The 19666-nt window shown below is 39.7% G+C and overlaps 1 protein-coding gene across 5 annotated transcripts in view; it reads right to left on the minus strand.

The window, feature by feature from the left end:
- Positions 1-19666, minus strand: part of PLCB4 (phospholipase C beta 4) — a 361436-nt gene that overhangs the window by 95060 nt on the left and 246710 nt on the right. For all 5 annotated transcript variants that reach the window (XM_090051542.1, XM_090051524.1, XM_090051533.1 and 2 more), the window contains 6 exons: positions 15983-16064; positions 10880-10980; positions 10207-10264; positions 5423-5531; positions 1472-1682; positions 659-752 (listed from right to left, as the gene is read on the minus strand). In XM_090051542.1, coding sequence (XP_089907668.1) covers positions 659-752; positions 1472-1682; positions 5423-5531; positions 10207-10264; positions 10880-10980; positions 15983-16064 — 655 coding nt within the window. The remainder of the gene's footprint in view (positions 1-658; positions 753-1471; positions 1683-5422; positions 5532-10206; positions 10265-10879; positions 10981-15982; positions 16065-19666) is intronic.

Here is a 19666-nt window from a genome sequence, read left to right on the forward strand (position 1 = left end):
GGAGTGGGAAGAGGAACTGCTGTTGGAGGCAAGGGGAGCAGAGCAGCACCCAGCTAGCTGCAGCCACACCAGGAAACTGACCCTCCAGATGCTGCATGCACCGGCCAGGGCCCAGGCCAATGGGGCTGTTCTGCTCCCCTTACCTTCAGTAGAGGCTCCTCCTCCTGCTCCTACCCTTGCTGTGCTGCTCCAAGTGGCAGGGAGCTTCAGTCTGGCTAGTCCTGCCTCAGCATGCAGGGCTGTGGCTTCAGTAACTGGTTGTCTTTGACCTGCTCCACCCACCTGGCATGATGAGTGGTCACCTGCAGCCGGGCAGAGCAGGTGGAAGTTGGCCAGGAGCTGGAGCCTTGCACGCTGGGGCAGAAGTCACCAGGCTGAAGCTTCCCCCTACCACACACTCAGAGTAGCATACCAGGGGCAGGGGCAGGAGCAGGAGCAGGAGGAGCAGTGCCCCTGGAGGCAAGGGGAGCAGAACAGCCCTGTCGGACCAGGCCCTGGATAGCGTGCAGCTTCCGGTGGGGCTCTTCCCAGTGCGACAGGAGATAGGAGTCTCTCTCTGCAGACTTTCCCAGTTTGGGAAATGAAAGGTGAGAAGGAGGATTTGCACTTAATTCCAAATTTTTAGATCCCTCTTTACACATATAGTCATAAAATTTACCTTGAAAAGAATATCTGTACACATTGCTTTTCCATGTGTTATTATTGGTTCTTGATCTTCACCTTTCCCATCCCAACAATCCAGTTCAACACATCTAATAACCCAAAAAATACCATGTCAACCTTCTCAGCATTTAAATAAATACATACACTATTTACTTTATTCAATAAATGTATTGTATTCAATAAACAGAGAAATAGAGAAAACCTAGGCAATCAGTCAAGTGCAGGTGCAGAAGCTAGAGCAAGTTGTAATTTTAGAAGTAATACAATCAGCTTGAGAGGAAATGTATGTAATGTTCCAACTTATTATCTCATCATTTCACTTTGATTTTATAACTCTGGACTTACTATGTTAAAAGTAAAGTGTGCAAGAGCATACAATATTTGAGTAAAAAATGTTTTTTCTTGACCTTCACACTCCTGTATTTATTCTCTACAGGCGAATTTTTACTTATTAGTGCACTTCAGGAAGTTAAACAGAAAGTTACTGGTTGGTTTTCCTATAAATCTAGATGGACTTAATTACATTGATTAATTAGATTGATTAACTAAATGCCCTGATATGCAGAATTTTGCACTTTGGCAAAGAGATACCCGCTTACACTTTTCCCACATGCCTCCCTGTGGTGTAACAGCCAACAGGCTGCCCTTTCTCTCTATTTTCTGCAAAATAAAGAATGTATAATGCTATCATACTGTTTGTATTTCTGTTAATCTTTCGGGTATATTATAATCAATGCTGAGGTTGACACTATGTACAATGAAATATTTTAAACATGATGTTTATAAGCCGTTATATTCTCTTTCCAACCTGCATCCAGCCAACAGCACTTGTCTGTACATCTCTACCGAAGACTTCCCTCCAAACTGCCTGCCTGTTAGATATGTATTGTGGGAGGAACTGATGAAGTAGTGAGCCAGAGGATGTTCCATTTCTTGGTATAATTCCAAGCGGTCTAAAAAGACTGGGGCATTTTCATCAGACATCAAGTATCTGCAAAATCCATCACTTGATATGACACCTGGAAGGGAAGCAAAAATGCACAAGTTAGTGTAATAGTCAGATAAGGTTCTTTGGATAAATTCGATATCTTTAAATGTTAGTATAATTTTCTTTAAACTTGAGATTCTATGTCTTTTAAAACCCCAAGTGGCTGAAACACCTTTGATGTTCCTTTTTTCTTTGCTTTGTGCTTCATAAATTATAGCAAATAATGAGACAGATTATGGTATAAATAAGATCAGAATTTACCCCTGAAAACAACTTATATAGGAACAGAGTTAATCTTCTGAACACTTGCATTAAATAAATATATTTGGAATCAATTTGGAACTTTTTTCTCTTAATACCACAGTTTGGAGCCCCATTTTTGGCAAAGCACATGTTGTAACAGCTTCTATTTTATCTTGTTTATCATGACCTGTCTTTTCAAACAGTGAACCCACAGTGCCTTCCATTTTTACTTGTTCATAACTTCTGGAAAAAAGTTATACTTGGGGCTTAAATATTTTGTGTTAGTTCTCAGTCAAAGGTGAATCATATGGAAAACTCTGATGCAAACCACTTCCCCCACAGACAGTGCGTCTGTGGGGGAAAGCCAAACCCTAAAACCTACATTCTCTGCCTAAGACATGAGATTCTTTCCCCTCCCTGCCATCTCCCAAAAGGAATGAAGAATAGCAGAAAAATATCTTGAAGAATGGCATATGGTTCATCTAAAAAACAATGACAGAAAAAAAATCATGACTGGGAAAGCATGGTGAATATTTACAAGGGCTTTAATAAAGAGGCTGATCTACCCACAAGCAGCAATGCCAAAAGAAGAAGACTCTAGAGGTGCTCTTCCCTGGAAGAAGATGTGTACTGAACTATTCATTTACTGTAGAACACAAAAAAGAGGGGGTAGTTATTCCTTGCTGGGCATGTCTACACAAGATGCTTTACTGGGCAGCAGACTAATTTTCAGTGCAGTAAAGCATCACCATCTACACATGCACAGCAATTAGGGCACAGTACACTAATTTACTGTGCAGCCAGATGGCAGCACAGTAAATTACTGTGCTTAAACACATGTGCAGATGGTAATGTTGGGATTAGTTTACTCTAGCTCAAATTGATCCAGAGTATATTCAGTCACAGTAATTGCACATGTAGAAGCACCCACAGTTCTAACAACGGATCCTTTACTCTTGCTGCACAACAGTTGAGGTAGAACTGCTATCGTACAGTGAATGGGGTCTCACTTGCCCATATGGTGCCATCCCATGCTCAAGTATGCTGCTGAACTGAGGCTTCAATAGGAGCATTGGACTGCACAGAACAGCCACCAGAAATCCTAACTTCCACTGGGTGCTGCCATCAGCTTCTCTATAACTCTTAATTCCAGAAGGATAAAACCTTTATGAAATCACTGTGACAAGGAGCAGGCCACTGATTCTCAACCACAATGTCACTGCACCCTTGGGTGCCTTGAGATCTTTTCAGAGGTGCCACAGGATACCACACAATGTTAGCACTGTTAGGTGTGCAGACATGATTCACAACATAAACCCAGAGTGTTAAGCATTCTGACCTGTTGTGGTTTTTCTGAGGTCTTTGCAATAGGAGTATTAATCAATTCTTTTTCTGTAGTCAAAAATCAAGTGAAAACTAGGCACTGACATTTTCCAAGGGGTTCCTCGAGTCTAACAAGGCTATAGACCACTGGTGCAGGCCCTTTACGAACCCAGAAGATGCAGCTAGCCTTGCTTGCTGTTGAGGTACAGGTGGAGGAGATCTGGCCACTGGTGAGTCTCCAGCTGAGAGCATTAAAAAGGCTAGCTGAAAGAAAGCAAGGAGGGAGGAAGGATCTTGTGGAGGCTGGAAAGGTCTGATAGCTTGAGGGGAGAATGGCCACAATTTTTATTTGTTTCACTTGCTTTGCTGAGAGGACGTTAAATAAAGGACCTGTTTGGAACTTGGGAAGAAGGGTGGCTCACAGTCACCATGCTGGTGAGGAAACAACAATTTGGAAGAAACAAACCATTTCTTATTTTTCAAGAGGAGACTGGATAGGCACCTGGCTGGAGTCTTCTGACCCCTGCCACCCCCAGTGCTCCTTCCTGCCCATGGCAGGGGGTCAGACTAGATGATCTGTCTAGGTCCCTTCCAACTCATTGATTGTATGATTCTTTCTGCATCTGGCTACGAAACAACCGAACTCTTAACTGGAAAAACAATTAAAACAGTAATAAGCTCAAGTCATTACCATCACCAATGGCTAGCTGAAAGGATTAATGATCAGCATCCATTTCTGGACACAGTAGAAGAGTTGTAAAATCCTTGTCTTTTCAGTGTACCAAAACTGAAAGAGTTGATTAGTTTTCTCCCCACTTAAAACTTGGGTGCACAATCTTTCATTTTGGAAGGAATATCTCCACTGTACCTTGTGTATTTTGGGAAGATATTTGAAAGACACTGACATTTGAACAATACACAGACACAGATTAGATTGAATAGCAGTGGCAGCCTCCTTTTCATTAAATTAAATGAGTTTGGCCTCTAGGGACTTGGACACTTCAAAATTCCAATGCAATGACTCTAGAAAAAGAGAAGAATGGGATTCCAGGGTGTCTTAAGATTGATTTATTGTAAGAAGTATGCTACTCTTGATGGGGCATACCTCTCATAAGGTTGCCAAAGCAGTGCAGGAAGGTTTCTCCTCCAATACTTGGGCATTACGGAGAGGCTGTCTCCTCACAGGTTCTATACAAGCAACAACAATGTCTTGCTATACATTGTCTGATGCAAAGACAGTGGTATGAACTAAGAGCCCTGCCTAAAGCCATCTGACGAAAGATTACTATGAGGTAAAAATCAAGGAAAGCAACTCTAAGACTACAACCCAAGGGCCCCTTTATAAGCCCTGGTTGGAAGAAGCATGCCAGGGGCAGGAGCACAGCTGGAAGCAATGCAGATTCTGTGCAGTACTGTTAGCTGCAACGACCCCAGCTAGACTGTTGTAAGTTAGAGAAGCCCCCAGGACTAAGTTATGCTGTCAGCCTCTTCAATTCCCAGAAAGATCTGAATTAGAAGGGTCTAAATGTGTTGTTGCTATATGATTTTGATCTCGGGGTTTTATATTGTTGCCCAGTATTAGAATGCCTGAGTGAGTAAACAGGAGCACAGGGGAGCATTTTCCAAAGTGCCTAAGGCTATGGACAAGAATGCCTTGCCAGCAGCCTCTCCCTCCTCACTTCCCCTCTCCTACTGAAGCACTTCAAGACTGCTACATGCTTGGCTGTCTCTGGCATGCAAAGAATTTTCCTGGTAGGAAAGCAGAAATCCTTGCATGCTTCTTGGCCCCTGGTCCTCTGAAGGACCAAGCAGAGCTGAATGCACAGAAGGAAGTTCACTGGCTGTTTGCTCCGCTTTCCTGCCCTGGTTGGTGGATGAGAGGTCAGGGAGCAGAGCACTACGGGATGTCAGATGACCAAGCAACCCCCTGTGTACAGACATTTTCAAGAAGCTCTTCAAAGGTGTTCCTTGTTTTCTGAGCATCATTTTTAAAGCACCTCTTTTGCCATGCACATCAGTAGGCTCAGTGTTTGAAGTACTTCAAGCATTATGTCTATCTGTGCCTAAATGATGTTTTTGTTCCACAGGCATGTAGGCCCCTAAATAGGTTACACAATTTTGACAATGTTAGCCAAGTGTCTAAAGAAATATGGTGATAAATTTTTATATGCAGATTCCTTTTCCCCCAGATAAACACTTGTTTACCTTTACTCTTCAAGTCTTCATCTGGTTCATATGTCTCAATTATCTGCATTGCTCTTTTTATATCATAGAATGGAAATAAAATTTCATTCAGTCGTGGATCTCGTTGATGCTAAGGTTAGAAAATGACAGAATTCAGCATGACTATATAATGCATGACTATTATTCAAGAATGTTTCATTATTAATGATGATAAAGAAAGAAAGAGATGGGCAATTTTTAAAGCTAGAAAATACAGAATATCCTAATTGTAAATTTTAGCATAATATAGAAAAAAACCTACTTATAGTTGTATTAAATGCTCAAGCAAGTTTGATTATAAAATTATTTCTAAAAAGAGTCAAGTGTAATAACTTGCACTGTTCACTCATTAAAGTAAAATAATGAATATGGTATATATCTTAATAAAATGTTAACATTTAATAGTTAATATTTCATTATGTAGTAAATCTTCACTCTATTCACAATTCTTTTATGCAGGTCACACAAATTGATAGGCCTAATTAATTTGTATGTTCAGTGTTATACCTAACTAAAATTAAAATGTTTATTTCTGTGAATCCTATAAATATGGGGTTATTCAACTTTCTGAAAAATCAGTGTAGGTTCATGGAGCAAATAAGTAAATAATTAAAACTCTTCATAATATTATCCCCAAAGTCATAGAAATTAATTATACTGGGATTTCATCATATTTTACACAGATAATGTTAAGACTATATTTATGTGTTCTAGGTACAATTTATCAATGACTTTAAACAAATCACTAAAAGCCTGATTCACTCAATATTCACTTTGGATTGTGCAATGAGATTTTCACTTATTTCACTCTGAATTAAAGCTGCACACTGTGTGCCTGATTCTCCATTAAAAGACAAAATAAAATTCCACTGAGTAGTGGTATGTAAGCAGATGCAAGCAAACATAAATAAATAAATATGGCCATGGAAACACTCTTTTACCCAGGTAGGTGCACAGTTTTAGAGCTGTCATTTAAGCAAGATTCACAAATTTAACATAAGCCATCAGCATACTGTTGATCAGTGATTTAGGAGCAGACAGTGTGGGATGCATGTGGCTTATAGAGACAGTCTACGCATTTTGTTGTAATTTCTTGCATAACAGTTTTTTTGTGATCTGTTCCACATCTAGGCATATCCAATCAAAAATAAGCAACGTGATTTCTTCTTTACAGTCCACACAATGGTGTGTGCGCTTGATTCATTCTAAGAAATTACAACTAATGCCAATTTAATCATGCAGTTGATGAAGCATCCTTTAGATAACGCTGCTGACAATCTGCAGCATCTGGAGTATCGCAGTTGAATTGACTATAGATTGGCTAATTGGATGTCCAAGTAAAACTCAAGATGAAATATGAAATGAAAGCAGCTAAATGCAGGACACATCTTGCTAAGCATCACTTAGCAGCACAACACTTGCATGCAACTGATCAGCCTACCATATATATTCATGAGTGACAAGTTTTGCACCATTAGTGAAAATGCACCATTTGGAACATCTGAGGGGAAGCAGAGGGAAGGCTCTTTCTAAACAGTGCTTTCACTCCCACCCTCACTTTCCCCACAAATTATGAGCAGAGCTGAAGTGACAGGGGAACAAAATAAATGGGAAAAGGCAAAAATGTGTCTTCATAGCAACTGGGTTTTAAAAAAAAAAGACAGCAAGAAACTAACAGCAAGGTATTTTGCCTGGAGTCTGGATCACAGCTCATTATCTTATTTCTTAAGTTGGGTAAAATATGTCTCTCTACATTTATTTAATGATGAAAAAATCAAGACTAATTGAGACTTTTTCAAGGTGTTAAAAAATTAATGTCAAGGAGCCTTTCTCATGTAAATGCTGGTTAAGTTTGTGGCACAGAGCAATTGTAACACAAAATAACTGAGGTGACCAATATTAAAAACATGGGGTTTCACCCATTAGGACAACGCACCCTATGACCAATCACAGAAGTCCAACAAAACCACTGTTACTTGTTCTAGTTACTATATTAGACAGCAAACTAGATGTTCCTTAGCCATATAAGGGTGAATTATGTAAGATGGAAGGGAATGAAAAATCCTGATTAATTTTGGACAGGCAAAAATTTTCTTCCACAGAGGTGGTTTCCCTTTTCCAAGTTGCCTTGATTATTGACATCTAAAATTACTTTTGGGTTTTTTGCCCATTTCTGACATGCAACAGCAAGAAAGGTGTCTGTGATATTTAAAAAGGGGTAGGTTATTCAAATGAGGGTTTGCTCTCTTTTTCAGATTCTCTCCTTGTCTGGCAGAAGAGGGAAGCTCTGGCAAAATAAATTAAACTGATATTTATCGTAGTTCCTGTGGAAGGGCTAACCTAAACTTTGTGACTCCAATGAATGGCAAGAACAAGTCCATGTCGTTTTAGGTCTAATTTATTTTTTCTACTTTTTTCTTTAGATTGACTTTTAAAAAAAGAACACCTCCAACAAGAGCTCTGAGTGCCTGACAATAATTACATTTATAAAAACTGCCCTGCAGCATTAACACTGGTATATAATTAAATTAACTGTCAGCCAGCAACATTTAACAGTTAAATAGTGGTAACCAAAGGACAATAAAAATGGGAAAACTCCAGAAAAGCCTCTTGTTCCCTCATCTATTGCTAACAAGCTGTAAAGTAAAATGTTTCTTCAGCCTAGCTGAAAAGTCACTAACTTCAGGGTCAATTGGTAAAGTAGGAACAGAAGTCAGATGTCTTAATCAAGAACATGTTGCTAGCAGCTCCCCCTCCCTTTCGTAATGAGCATAATCTTTTATATCGTCCAGGGTAAGCACTTCTGCTGATTGCAGTGGTGGCCAGATGTCACAAGAGAAATGAACTCTTATGTGGGAAGGTCCTGTGTCATTTAGCATCTTACTAATCATGACCATCACCTTAAACTCTGTTCAGGGACCAAAAGAAAGCCAGCAGAGAGACTACAGCACTGATGTCATGTGCTCAGAATAGAATGTCCCATTCAATAGGTCAGATACTGCATTCAGCACCAGATTAAATCTTTAAACAGGGAGCTAAAGGACTAGGTACAGATTTCCTGTGTTTAAAAATGTAAGGGTAAGGATGCATACTCCTTTGCAGTTGGTCAGAGAAGGGAAGTTTCTAATAGTTTAAAAGGACTGTAACCTGACAAAGCATTGAAGAGGCAAAAATTGAACTGCTGCTTTCTGTAAAGACAACCCAGAAATACCCAGCCATTTCAACATTTGCAGGGGTGAGAGCCCTAGGATGTTAGCTGGTGGACAGTTCTTGGAGGTGTAGAATTTAAAAGGACATTCATTTTTCTTTCAAATAATTCAAGAAAAACAAGTTAAAAACTTCATGAAAGTGATCCGTCTAGGAGCTAACATGATTCCTTTTTAACACCCGAAATAAACAGGCACACCTGTGTGTATGTGTGAGGGAGGAGAAAGGGAAGAACAGTCAATAAACCAAGGCCTTTCGTGTTGTATTAGGCAGGTGCAGTATGTTTCAAACAGTGAAGTTCATCCCCTGCTAAAATGAAATTTGGATGATGAGTCATACAGGGTGGAGGGGCAGCTGTAGCTTTCTAGCAACTGAAGTGTTCTCTTCTGAACCCAAGCGCAAAAAGGATGCTTAAATTGGTACAGAAAATTGATTATAAGACTAATCACAATAATGAGGTTAAATGTGCATAAACGTTTTCAGGATTGGGGATTATATGGAAGAGAAACTGAAAAGTATTCGTATTTTCCACCATTAATAAGACTAGTGAAAATGCATATTTTATGACTTTATAATGCTTTCTTTGTTTATTTTGCTTTTGAGTAAGGTGTAGTATTGTTTTCTGAAAAAGAAAAAAAAAAGTCCCACCTTTAGATATGATGTTAACTTGAAGCAGGAGAAACTCGCTTAAATCTTTTCATGTGAAAATTAAAAAACAGCAATTAAAAAAGTATTTGGACAACCCACCAGCTCCCTAAAAGACCCTGACTAAAAGAGGAAGAAATTTTATAGGCCATAGATAAGTATTTAACAGTCCAAATGCTGGGATATTTCCTTGGGTATGGTAACTGATTTTTTGAAGTAATTTTAGTCAAACTCACTTAATGGATGTATAATTTAGAACTGGGCCATACTCCCCCACTTTAATATTTTTTAGGAATAGAAGAAAATAATATTTTGTTAAATAAGTTTTCTTCTAGGATCTAGATTTTAAGAAATACTGTGTAGTTCATTTTACCTTGTAATAAACATACATCTAAGATATACTGCTGTCATTTTATTTTTCTTTTAGTTCTAAATTACATCTCTACTAAACTATTTTTAGTTTCCATAGATTTGCAATACATAGAAAAGATGGTTGATGGTAGAGAATCAAACTACTACATCTAAAAGACCACGTCACTTTCCTGTTACTCAGAAAAACCAGCAAATCCAACAATCAGATGTCTAAAAGTAAAAACAATTGCTTGTAATAAAACAGTGAGTGTATTTTAGTTTAACTGCATTGAATATAACAGCATAAAATTTATAAAACAAACACAACAAAAGTTACACACCACAGCAAGTAATCAACAGAAGCAATCCGCAAAGGCAACACATAGAAAGCACAAGAACATATAAGGCTGGAGCTGATTTTTGCACCTGGATGTTGCCATAATGGAAAGATCAGCAGATCAGAAGCATAGCAAATAATGGCATGATGCATGCAATGAGAAGACTGGAAGAAGCAAGCCACGGCAGACAGACTTGTATGGTAGTTAATGTATGAAAAAGCTTACTTCATTTAGAAAGCTCACTAATTGGTCTACCGTTAAATAATCAGTTTTGTCTCCATTGCTGAAAAGAAATTTATTAGAAAATGTAAGTTTTCATATATGATGCTACAGTAGGTATGATTTACATGTTGACATTGTTGATACTTTCAAAAACCTAATTTTCTAACACTGAAGCAGCTGTGTATTCTCAAAATGAAGAGAGACTGCCAAGGAAAACATACTAACTGTCCGTGCTTGTTGTAATATAATACTTTCTGTCCTTGCTATTATTTAACCAATGTTAATTCATAAAACATGTAAGTCCTCCACTTGAGAAGAGTCTGAATGATTAAACTCTTAGATAATCAGACTTCTGACTTAATCTAGTTAGTTAACATACTGTGTTAATAACCTAAAGGAGCAAGTTAAAATTGTTGATAGTTAGTAAAGCCAATGCGAAAAAAAAAGTTCCAGGTGCTTTCTTTAATTTATGTAAACGTTGCTCTAAAATGCTGAGTGAACTTTTTCACTGGTAGCTTGAGGGGAAGAGAAGGGGGAAGAAAACAGTTTTGACTTTGTCTCCTAGTGCTGTTCATGGTATCACAAGTAAAAAATAGGTAGTCTTTGTAGCGTAGTATTAGAAACAAAAATTATAATAAAACAATTTTAAAAGAGCTTAATATTAAATTTAACTTACATTTTCCTAAAGAGTTCCTCTATGTCAGTACGAGGACATATCTTTTGCGTTAATTCATAAAATTTCTCATAAGTAAATGCTGCAGGCTCAATTTCATCATTCTGCAAAGAAGGGTAAAAATTGATGAGTCCTCAAACCCCTTCTTATTTATTCTTATTCTATCAGTATGTCTTAGTATTAGGAAAAAAAAATGTGTCGACACAATATCTTAAAGCTTTACCTAGTGCACGTGTTTCTATTAAATATTCTAAAAACAGCTCTCAATCTGTTCTTGCTACAGGTACATTTAACATTTAATGTGCCACTATTCTGGCCGTAACACAACATTAATTCTATATAAAAAGCAGACATCAAAAAGGCAAGCATTCATTTTACCTTCTGAACACAGGAAAAAAACAATTCAAGGTACAATGCAAATTTAGAATATTTATATTCCACTCACTGAGACATTAAAATAAAAGCCCCAACAAAGCAAAGGTTAAAATAAAATAAAAGCCCCAAGCAAAGGTTATGATAACACTGAGAGCCAACTTGGATTCAGGCCAAGTTTAGGCACAGAAGTTACAAAGAGAAATTCAAAATGCCCCACTGCCAGGAACCAAAATCATAGGTGCCTCCATTTTTCTCTTGTCATCTACACTAGCACTTCTAGCATGTTTAGAAGCTAGGTAGATGCCATGTTCAGGAACTCCATGGCAATTACGTCCTGCCTCAGCTGCATTGTAATTTAGAGTTGTTGGGAGGCATCTAAACTTCACCTAAATATAGGAAAAATAGATATTGGAAGGCCACAACCACTAGGTTACAATAGCAGACTGCTCCTTTCTCTCTCTCTCCCTCTCTCTCCACTCATGATTATGCACTGGCCCAGCTTCAACAGGAGGATTAATGCGTGCCTTTAGACTACAGGCTGATGTTTAGGGCTAGGAAGTGGGAGATACAGGTTTAGTCCTTCCAGATTTGTAAAAATCAGGAAAGCCAAGGCACCATAAAGAGACTATAAAGAAACATAAAAGTCAACCATAAGGCATTCTATAAGCATGGCAGAAGTGCAGTGAAGAGCATAGAAAGTGTGAATTATTTGCTGAATGGGGAAAGGAATCTAATAATGGTCAATGTGACCAGAGTTCTCACAAAAAGATCAACTATCAGATGATAAACATGGTTAACAGCACAGGACAGTGGAGCAGATAATTAGCCTAAGGTAGGGGAAAAACAGGTTAGAAGTTAGACAACCCGGATGTTTTCAAATCAGCAGGGACAAATGAAATTAATCATACAGCATTCAAGAAATTGGCTGAGGTAACTGTAAAACCACTGTCTATTTTATTTGTGAACTCATGGAGATGAGGAAAAGAGCCAGAAGACTTGGAAAGAACAAATATAATGCCAGTCATTAGAGAAACGGAAAAAGGAGGGCCCAGGAAATTACAGACCATTCAGTCTAACTTTGATATTTGCAAAAATACTGGAGCATATCATCAAAGAAAGGATCTAATTCTAAACATCTAGAACATAGTAAGGTGAGGAGGTGTAACAACCATAAACTGATCAAGAGAAAGCCAGGCTAAATCAACCTGATTTCCTTCTGTGAAAAGACGACAGGTTTTGTAGATGAGGAGAACCACTGGATATGATATACCCCAACTTTAGCTAACTTTCTGACACTGGCCATGTACAGACCTTAAATTTCTCTTGGGATAATCCCTGTTCTACCAGTAGAAACCATGACTGTAGAGATGGTCAGGATTTTTCTCATAAGGCAAAAATCGCCACTCTGAAAGGAAAATAACCCGGGAACAACCAGGATTATAGTACTTCTAGGAGAAGTTTCCCCTGGAAGAATGAACATCTGTACATGTTCTCTTCTGATAGAGGCCACAGCACAGACCTCCAGCAGCCCAGGCGTTTTACTTCCCCCTACTGGTCCCATGGGGACAGTGTGTCACTTTTTGAATTTTGCTGCTCCAACTCAGCAGGGAACAGACCAGGGCCCTTTCACAATTCCCCCACTGAGCTATAGGGAGGCACAGAGCAGGTAGGGGCTGCTCTGTGCACTGTTGCCAGGCACACTGGGAAGCTTGCAGATCATAATGAGATGTGTACACAGAGGCCCTCTGAATACACAGCATCAGCACTGCAAGCTCTTTGCTCTTCAGAGCTAGGGACAGACATTTAAAAAGCCCAAGCCTGAACTGATTCAATCTTTGCAGGTTAGTCTAACATGTAGAGACTGAACCAATTTGCAAGTAGATAAACATCACTTTTAATTCAGGAAATGCTGGCACATGCCTGCAGTGGATCAGGCTAGAAACCAGAGGCAGCCAGAATGAGTCCTCCCTTCCCTTCTACAGTTCTGAGCTGAGGCAGGCAGGGGAGAGGGTGTGGCCAGGTCCTGGCAGGACACTGTGATTAGGGAGGAGTTTAAACCCCCACCCTGGCCTGCACAGTCCCCAGCCAGGGTGTGCCTGGAGGGGGAGGGTGAATCAGCCTTCACCAGGCTTTTCCACCTCCCCATTCATGGGGGAGTGTTACCAGACCCCGGCCCCCAGCTAGCACTCTGAGGCAAAGGGCGGGGGTTGGGGGGAGGATTGCTTGTGTGGACTGCATGCATTTGTTGATAAGACTGAGCTTTTCAATCTCCCTCTCCCTGCTTCTTCATACTGTCTGCAACAAACTTACAGGCACTGCATTCATTGCAAGCCAGGTCATTTCTCAAACCTCTCTCTGTCCCGTTTGACACTGACAGCAAGCCAGAAGCCAGAAGGGAGCTTATCAGAACGCAAAGCTTATCAGCCCATCAAGAGAACAAATCCTCTCTCTCATTAGTTCAAGCTCTTCTTAAACAACTTGTTGCAAAGCATTTTTAAGGAAGAAGGGAGGAACATTGCCAGATGACCTGTTGATTAGGTCCAAAAAGCCCTGTCTGCCTTTGTCCTACTGAAATTGGAGACACACACATAGACATCGCTCAGCATTAGCTAGCATAGGGGTGGTGCGACTGTGAACAGATGCCACCTGGGGTCCGTGCTGTGGGGGAGAGGGAAACCCTCTTTGAGCAGCGAGCCACACGAGGGTGCAACAGGGGAAGCCAGGCAGACCCTGCTGTCTCCTGGCTGCAGTCTCTACCTAAAGAGAAGGATGGGCCAGCTCTGGTCTCTGAAGCAGACAGCCAGCCCAGCCCAGGGCTGAAAAACATGCTGGGATGCTGGGGAACTCTGATTTAACATAAAAAGGGGTCTGGGACAGAAGTTCCATAAACTAGTTTGACATAAATCAGTTAAGTCTGATACTACATTCAATCAGGTTTATCTTAAACCAGGTTTGGCCATTTCAAAACTGGTTTATGTGCACTGAACGTATGTTCTGTTACAGGTTTAAACCAGCTTCTGATCACTTAAACTCATTTATGTGTAACTTCTGTCCCTAGCCCAGGGATTCAGCATTTGAGTGTCTGTTCAGGAGTCTCTGTGTAAGGTTTCTACTAGGAGAACAAACCAGGAGAATCTGAACACGTGCACACAGCCAATACAACCTTCTCATCAGTAACCTAAGGAAAATATAGGTTAGATGAAACTACTGTGAGGTAGGTGCATAACTGTTTGAATAACTGTGCTCAAAAGACAACTGTATCTAACAGGCAACTGTTGTTGAAAGGGTTTATCAGAGACCTGTCTTGGATCACGTGCTGTTCAGTATCTTCATTAATGAAACAGAGGATGGGTTTGAATGCACACTTAGTAAATGTGCAGATAACACCAAGTTGGGAAGAGTAGCAGCTAAAAGCTGATAGCATACTGAGATGTATTAACAGAAGTTCTGCAAGTAAATCAGGGGAAATTGTTCTTCCATTCTGTTCAGCACTAGCAAGGCCTCACCTGGATTACAATCTACCAATGTTCAATAGAGTACAACCCATCATGAAAAACATGGACAAACTGGAAAAAGTCAACACAAAGGATTAAACATCTAGAAATATGCCAGCGGTGTATGGCATGGCCCTCTTCCTTGGCTCTCTCAAGTACATTTAGCAACTGTGCAGTTGCAGGGCATTTCACAGTACCCTAATTTCCCTGTATTACCAGTGGCAAGTTACGATGTTCTTGGTTTCCTTGAGCTATGTGCCTTGCTTGTGCAGTTTTAGGAACAGGTTAAATAAAGACTTGTATGGGATGGTTTAGGTAGACATCTATTTGACCAGAGAAAGGGGCTGGACTAGATGACCTCTGGAGGTCTCTTCCAGCCCTACTCGTCTATGATTCTAAAATTATATGAAGCCATGATATAGGAGGAGAAGTTGGAAGATCTGAGGTCATTCAGAGGGGAGAAGAGAAGGCTGTGGTAGGATTTGATAAGTTTTCAAATACAAAAAAAAAGGGTATTATGAAGAGTATGACAATCAACTGTTTTCTGTGTCCACACTGTACAAGAAGTAATGGTCTTAAATTGCAGTAAAGGAGATTTAGGTTGCATATTAGGATGAACTGCCTAATTGTGAGGGAGGGTGGTTAAATAGGTTACCTAGGAAAGGTTTTATAAAGTCTGGCATTCAATATTTGTGAGAACAGGTTTGAGAAACATTTGTCTGTGATAGTTTAGACAGGGATCTTCCTCCCTTAAACACAGGGTTGGATTAGATAATTTCCTGGAGTCTTTTCCAGCCTTATTTTTCTATGACTTCTTCTAGACATCTTGGGGTTTTTAATCACACTTTGGGGCATCTACTGTTCACCATTCTATGTAGAGAGCACTTGAGTGACTACGGAATCTCATTAAGCTAACTCTGAAGTCTCTTCATTGACCATACGGGGATCCTAGGCACCTAATGGATTTATCCTGAACTGCCCTTCTGATAAAGGCCTGCAAAGCTTAGATGAGATGATACCTAAGTCAGGTGTTGTCTGAGATGCTTTGAATCCTGGCCTGAGTATAGGCCTTACTACATTTTTATGCTTAGTAAATAGCCCTCAACTCTGATGATGAATAAGTTGTCTGAGCACCACAAGCATGCTTTTCTAACAATCCAAACAACTTACTTTATAGCTATAAATATGAACAACTCAGCAATTCCTTCATATAAAAATATTCAAAATTGGTAAATACCTTTCCACTGGGAAGACCTAATTCCTTAAGTGCCTGAAAGATCACCTTTTCCGTTTTACCTGATGCAAAGGTTCTGGTAATGCTAAAAAAAAGAAAAAGGGTGAAAGGAACAGTTAGTTGCTTTCTAAATAATCAGTTCCAGTTCCCTACTACTCTTCTTCACCAACATTTTCTCTGGTTTCAACTGATTGATGCAAGCACTTCCAATGACAGTTGTACAGTAGCACAGCTGTAACACTGCTTTCAGTTCCACAGAGCAGAAATACCCTGCTTGCTCTCTGTGTAAGCTACCTATTACCAGATTTATCAAAATAAGGAACTGCCCAAAGAGCTCAGGGTTTTGTTCAATATACTGACATACAGAGCTGTGCTGCACATTATTCTGTTGGCAGTTTTCAGCTCAACGCAGACAAATCACTGTGTCTAAAGCACAGCATGCTCTACAAACAGGGCAGGTATTACAGGACTCAGCTCAAGATTTCTCCTCATTCATACTGGTGATTCCTTCCCATTTAGATTTAGTTTGTTCTCTTGAAAGCTGCAGTCCCATAGAGTAACCACAATCCATTCCCATTCCGTTCTTTTCCTCCTTTCTGTTCAAGCGATCCCCCTCAACCCAGACCATCATACTCAATCTTCTCTCTACCTCCTTTCCTCAGACGGCTCCCTGACTTACTGGTAGTTATACTTTACTTCCATTAAAACTCTTTCTCTTCCAGATATAACATACAAAACTAATTCTACATCTTCTACATTTCCATCGAGACTTCTATAATTTAGTTCCTTCAGTAAAAGCTGGCATTATTTCACTATCCTTGAAACTGACAGCTTCATTCTTACTTGAAATAAAATAATCCAAGAAACTTGTGCTATCCAGTATCCTTAATGCGAGGTCTGTTGTTATAAATGTTTCTGATGACCAAAAATAAGCCCAGACTTTGGGGGGGAAACCACCACACCCAGTCTTCCTGTCTCTCCAAACAACTGAAACAAAAATAGGGTCTAACAACTTGCCAACTCTGGACTTCAATATAAATACAGAAGCTTGTGCCCGTATCTGTTTCTAATCCTAACACAAGATTTACATAACCATAATCTGTTGAAAATACACAACCCTCTATCAGAAAGTGAATCTGCAGAGGCTTGTTGTAAGTATTGTGAATGCTAAATAAATTCAGAAAGTGAAAGATGTGAAATAAACTTGCTGTTATTTGTTTCCATAGCAATCCAAAGTTGTTTTATTCTCTAAAACACTTTAAACGATTTATGTAAATATTTTCCTACAACTAAAATAACGAGAAGGAAGCCAAAGATCTAAAAGAGAAAATTATATTTTCCCAGTTTTCAGCCAAGACGTTTTAAAAAGAGCCGGATCCCTATGTCCCTGGTTAGGGGCCTAAATAAATTACCTGATTTTAAAACTGGATGAGTTCCAACCCATTCCCACTGAAGTATCTACTTAGGAGTCTAACCTTAGGCACTCATTATTTTAAAGTACCACGCATTTCTCTTTCAAAACCTTCCAAACTTTAAATAACATTTCACCTTTCGGATGTGGAGGATTGCTAGCTGCAAAATTTATCAGCTGTCTCCGGCCCACTAAGTATTGTACATCTACTTTAATAAACTGTCCTCAGAAAGCAGGTGGTTGGTGTCAAACACCTCTTAATATTGGCATAAACAATTAAGGAGAAACAGTGAGTCAGGATCCTGTGGCTGCAGACAACTTCTTTTAAATGTCAAATTATCTTTTATTTTCATCAAAGAATACAGTAGACATAGTGGCTATTCTTTGTATTCTCCTTCTCCAGATTTTGAAAGAGAACTTGGTTATTGCTGAAGCAGAGGAGATCCCTGGTTAGCAAACTTCTGTAGGAGTTTTTGTCATGGTTCACAGTGCAGTTTTTCTGAAAAGTTTCAAGGTATTTCTTCACCACTGATTGTAGTGGCACATTTACAGGTACAAGCTGAAATGATGGGGACAGTCTGAAACCCATGCAAGTGTGTCCACACAGACTTTTGCACAGTTTAAACTACATCAATTTTTAAATCCAGTTTAGTATAAACTAGGATAATTTAGATTAATAGACAAGACCTTCCAATACAAAACTGTAGAAAATCTATTGATTAATGTTCATTTTTATAAGAGACCCCTGTATTTTCAATCATATCAATACCAGAAAATTTCCCATTACCAGTTCCTTTAAGGCCCTCCATGTTGCAATGGGAAGGCCACTCACCCTCAAAAGCTCTGGGGAAGCTCCTCAGGGAGTGGTTCTTTCATTCTCTAAGTAAGGCATGGTGTTTTCACTAAAGATGTTGTTCATGAGCCCTGGCAAAAATCTGTCACGCTTTAGTACAGGCACTGAAATAAGTGGCTTAGTTTTCAGAGGTGCTGAGCACCTACAACTCCTGATGAAGCAAATGAAAATTATGTGCATTCTATGCATCCTATTCTGAAGTTTAACGGGACAACACTAAATTCACTACTGTATTTCTCTTAGAAGTCAAGCACTGCTTTTGTTCTCTTTTGGACTAAGTACGGACAGTAGTTTAACCTGCACAGACTGAACTGATAAGCAAGTAAACAGACATTCACTTTCAATTCCAGAAAAGCAGCCACACACCTGCAGTGGCGCAGGCCAGAAGCTGGGGGGGCGCTAGAGCACACCTCCCTTCTTGGCTGAAGCAGACAGCTTGGGCCAAGGTTAGGGGGAGGTGCAAAACATCCTGGGATGCTGGAGGGCTGTGAGTTAACTTGAATCTGAAGGGATCTGGGACAGAAGTTCAATAAACTGACTTAACCTAAATCAGTTCAGTCTGATACTATATCCATTCAGCTTTATCTTAAACTGTTTTCAGCCATTTTGCTGAAATATATATATGCACTGAGCTTCTGTTGTATTACAGATCTGAACCAGTTTCTGATCACTTATACCGGTTTATGTGTACTTTCTGTCTCTAACGTTGAAGTTTCAGAAACTGAGGAATTCCAAGTTTCTGTTCTATAAAGTATGAAACAGGATCAAGATCCATAACAAGCTGCTGAATGATTGTGTAGATTTATGAGAACACAATTCCATGCCAGAGACTGCTGCTGGCTGAAATCCACAGACAGTGTCCTTAATGAGTAATGTTTAAATTGGCATATTTACGGTAGCAACACTACAGTGTATGGAAAATTCAACCCTTCTACTGCATACCTGCTTAGTGGTCTACATATTAAATAGGATACTGAATGTTAATTATTCCCTCAAAAGACTGGATTTCTTTTTGGTTTTATTTTAAGGGTGTCAGGTCCTGAGATGCCAACTCAGTTGCAAGTGAGAGTTTCGTATAGAGAGTGTGTAAATCTAGGATAACAAGCTATTTCAAATGATAAAGGTTCCTCCTAAGGAGGACATTCTTAGCAGGCAGTAAGTGTGAGGTACATCACTATAAGGAGGAATAAGCTGGTGGACACTAGGTGTGACCAACCATATGGAGAGTTAGCGTGGAGTAGCTAGCACAAGGTAAGTTCACATCCCTACTTACTGCCAACTACCTTCGGCTTCCATATGTGCCCTAACATGCAAGTTTGTATGCGTTTGTGGGCAGAAAGTCAGCCTCTGTAGCATTGCTTTCCAATGCCTAACCTGCATCAGAACTAGGAGCACTAAATAGATGATGGTCCATGGAACTTTG

The sequence above is a fragment of the Crocodylus siamensis genome, chromosome 1 (assembly GCF_052110815.1).
Source record: "Crocodylus siamensis isolate JL-2025a chromosome 1, ASM5211081v1, whole genome shotgun sequence".
Taxonomy (NCBI): Eukaryota; Metazoa; Chordata; order Crocodylia; family Crocodylidae; genus Crocodylus; species Crocodylus siamensis.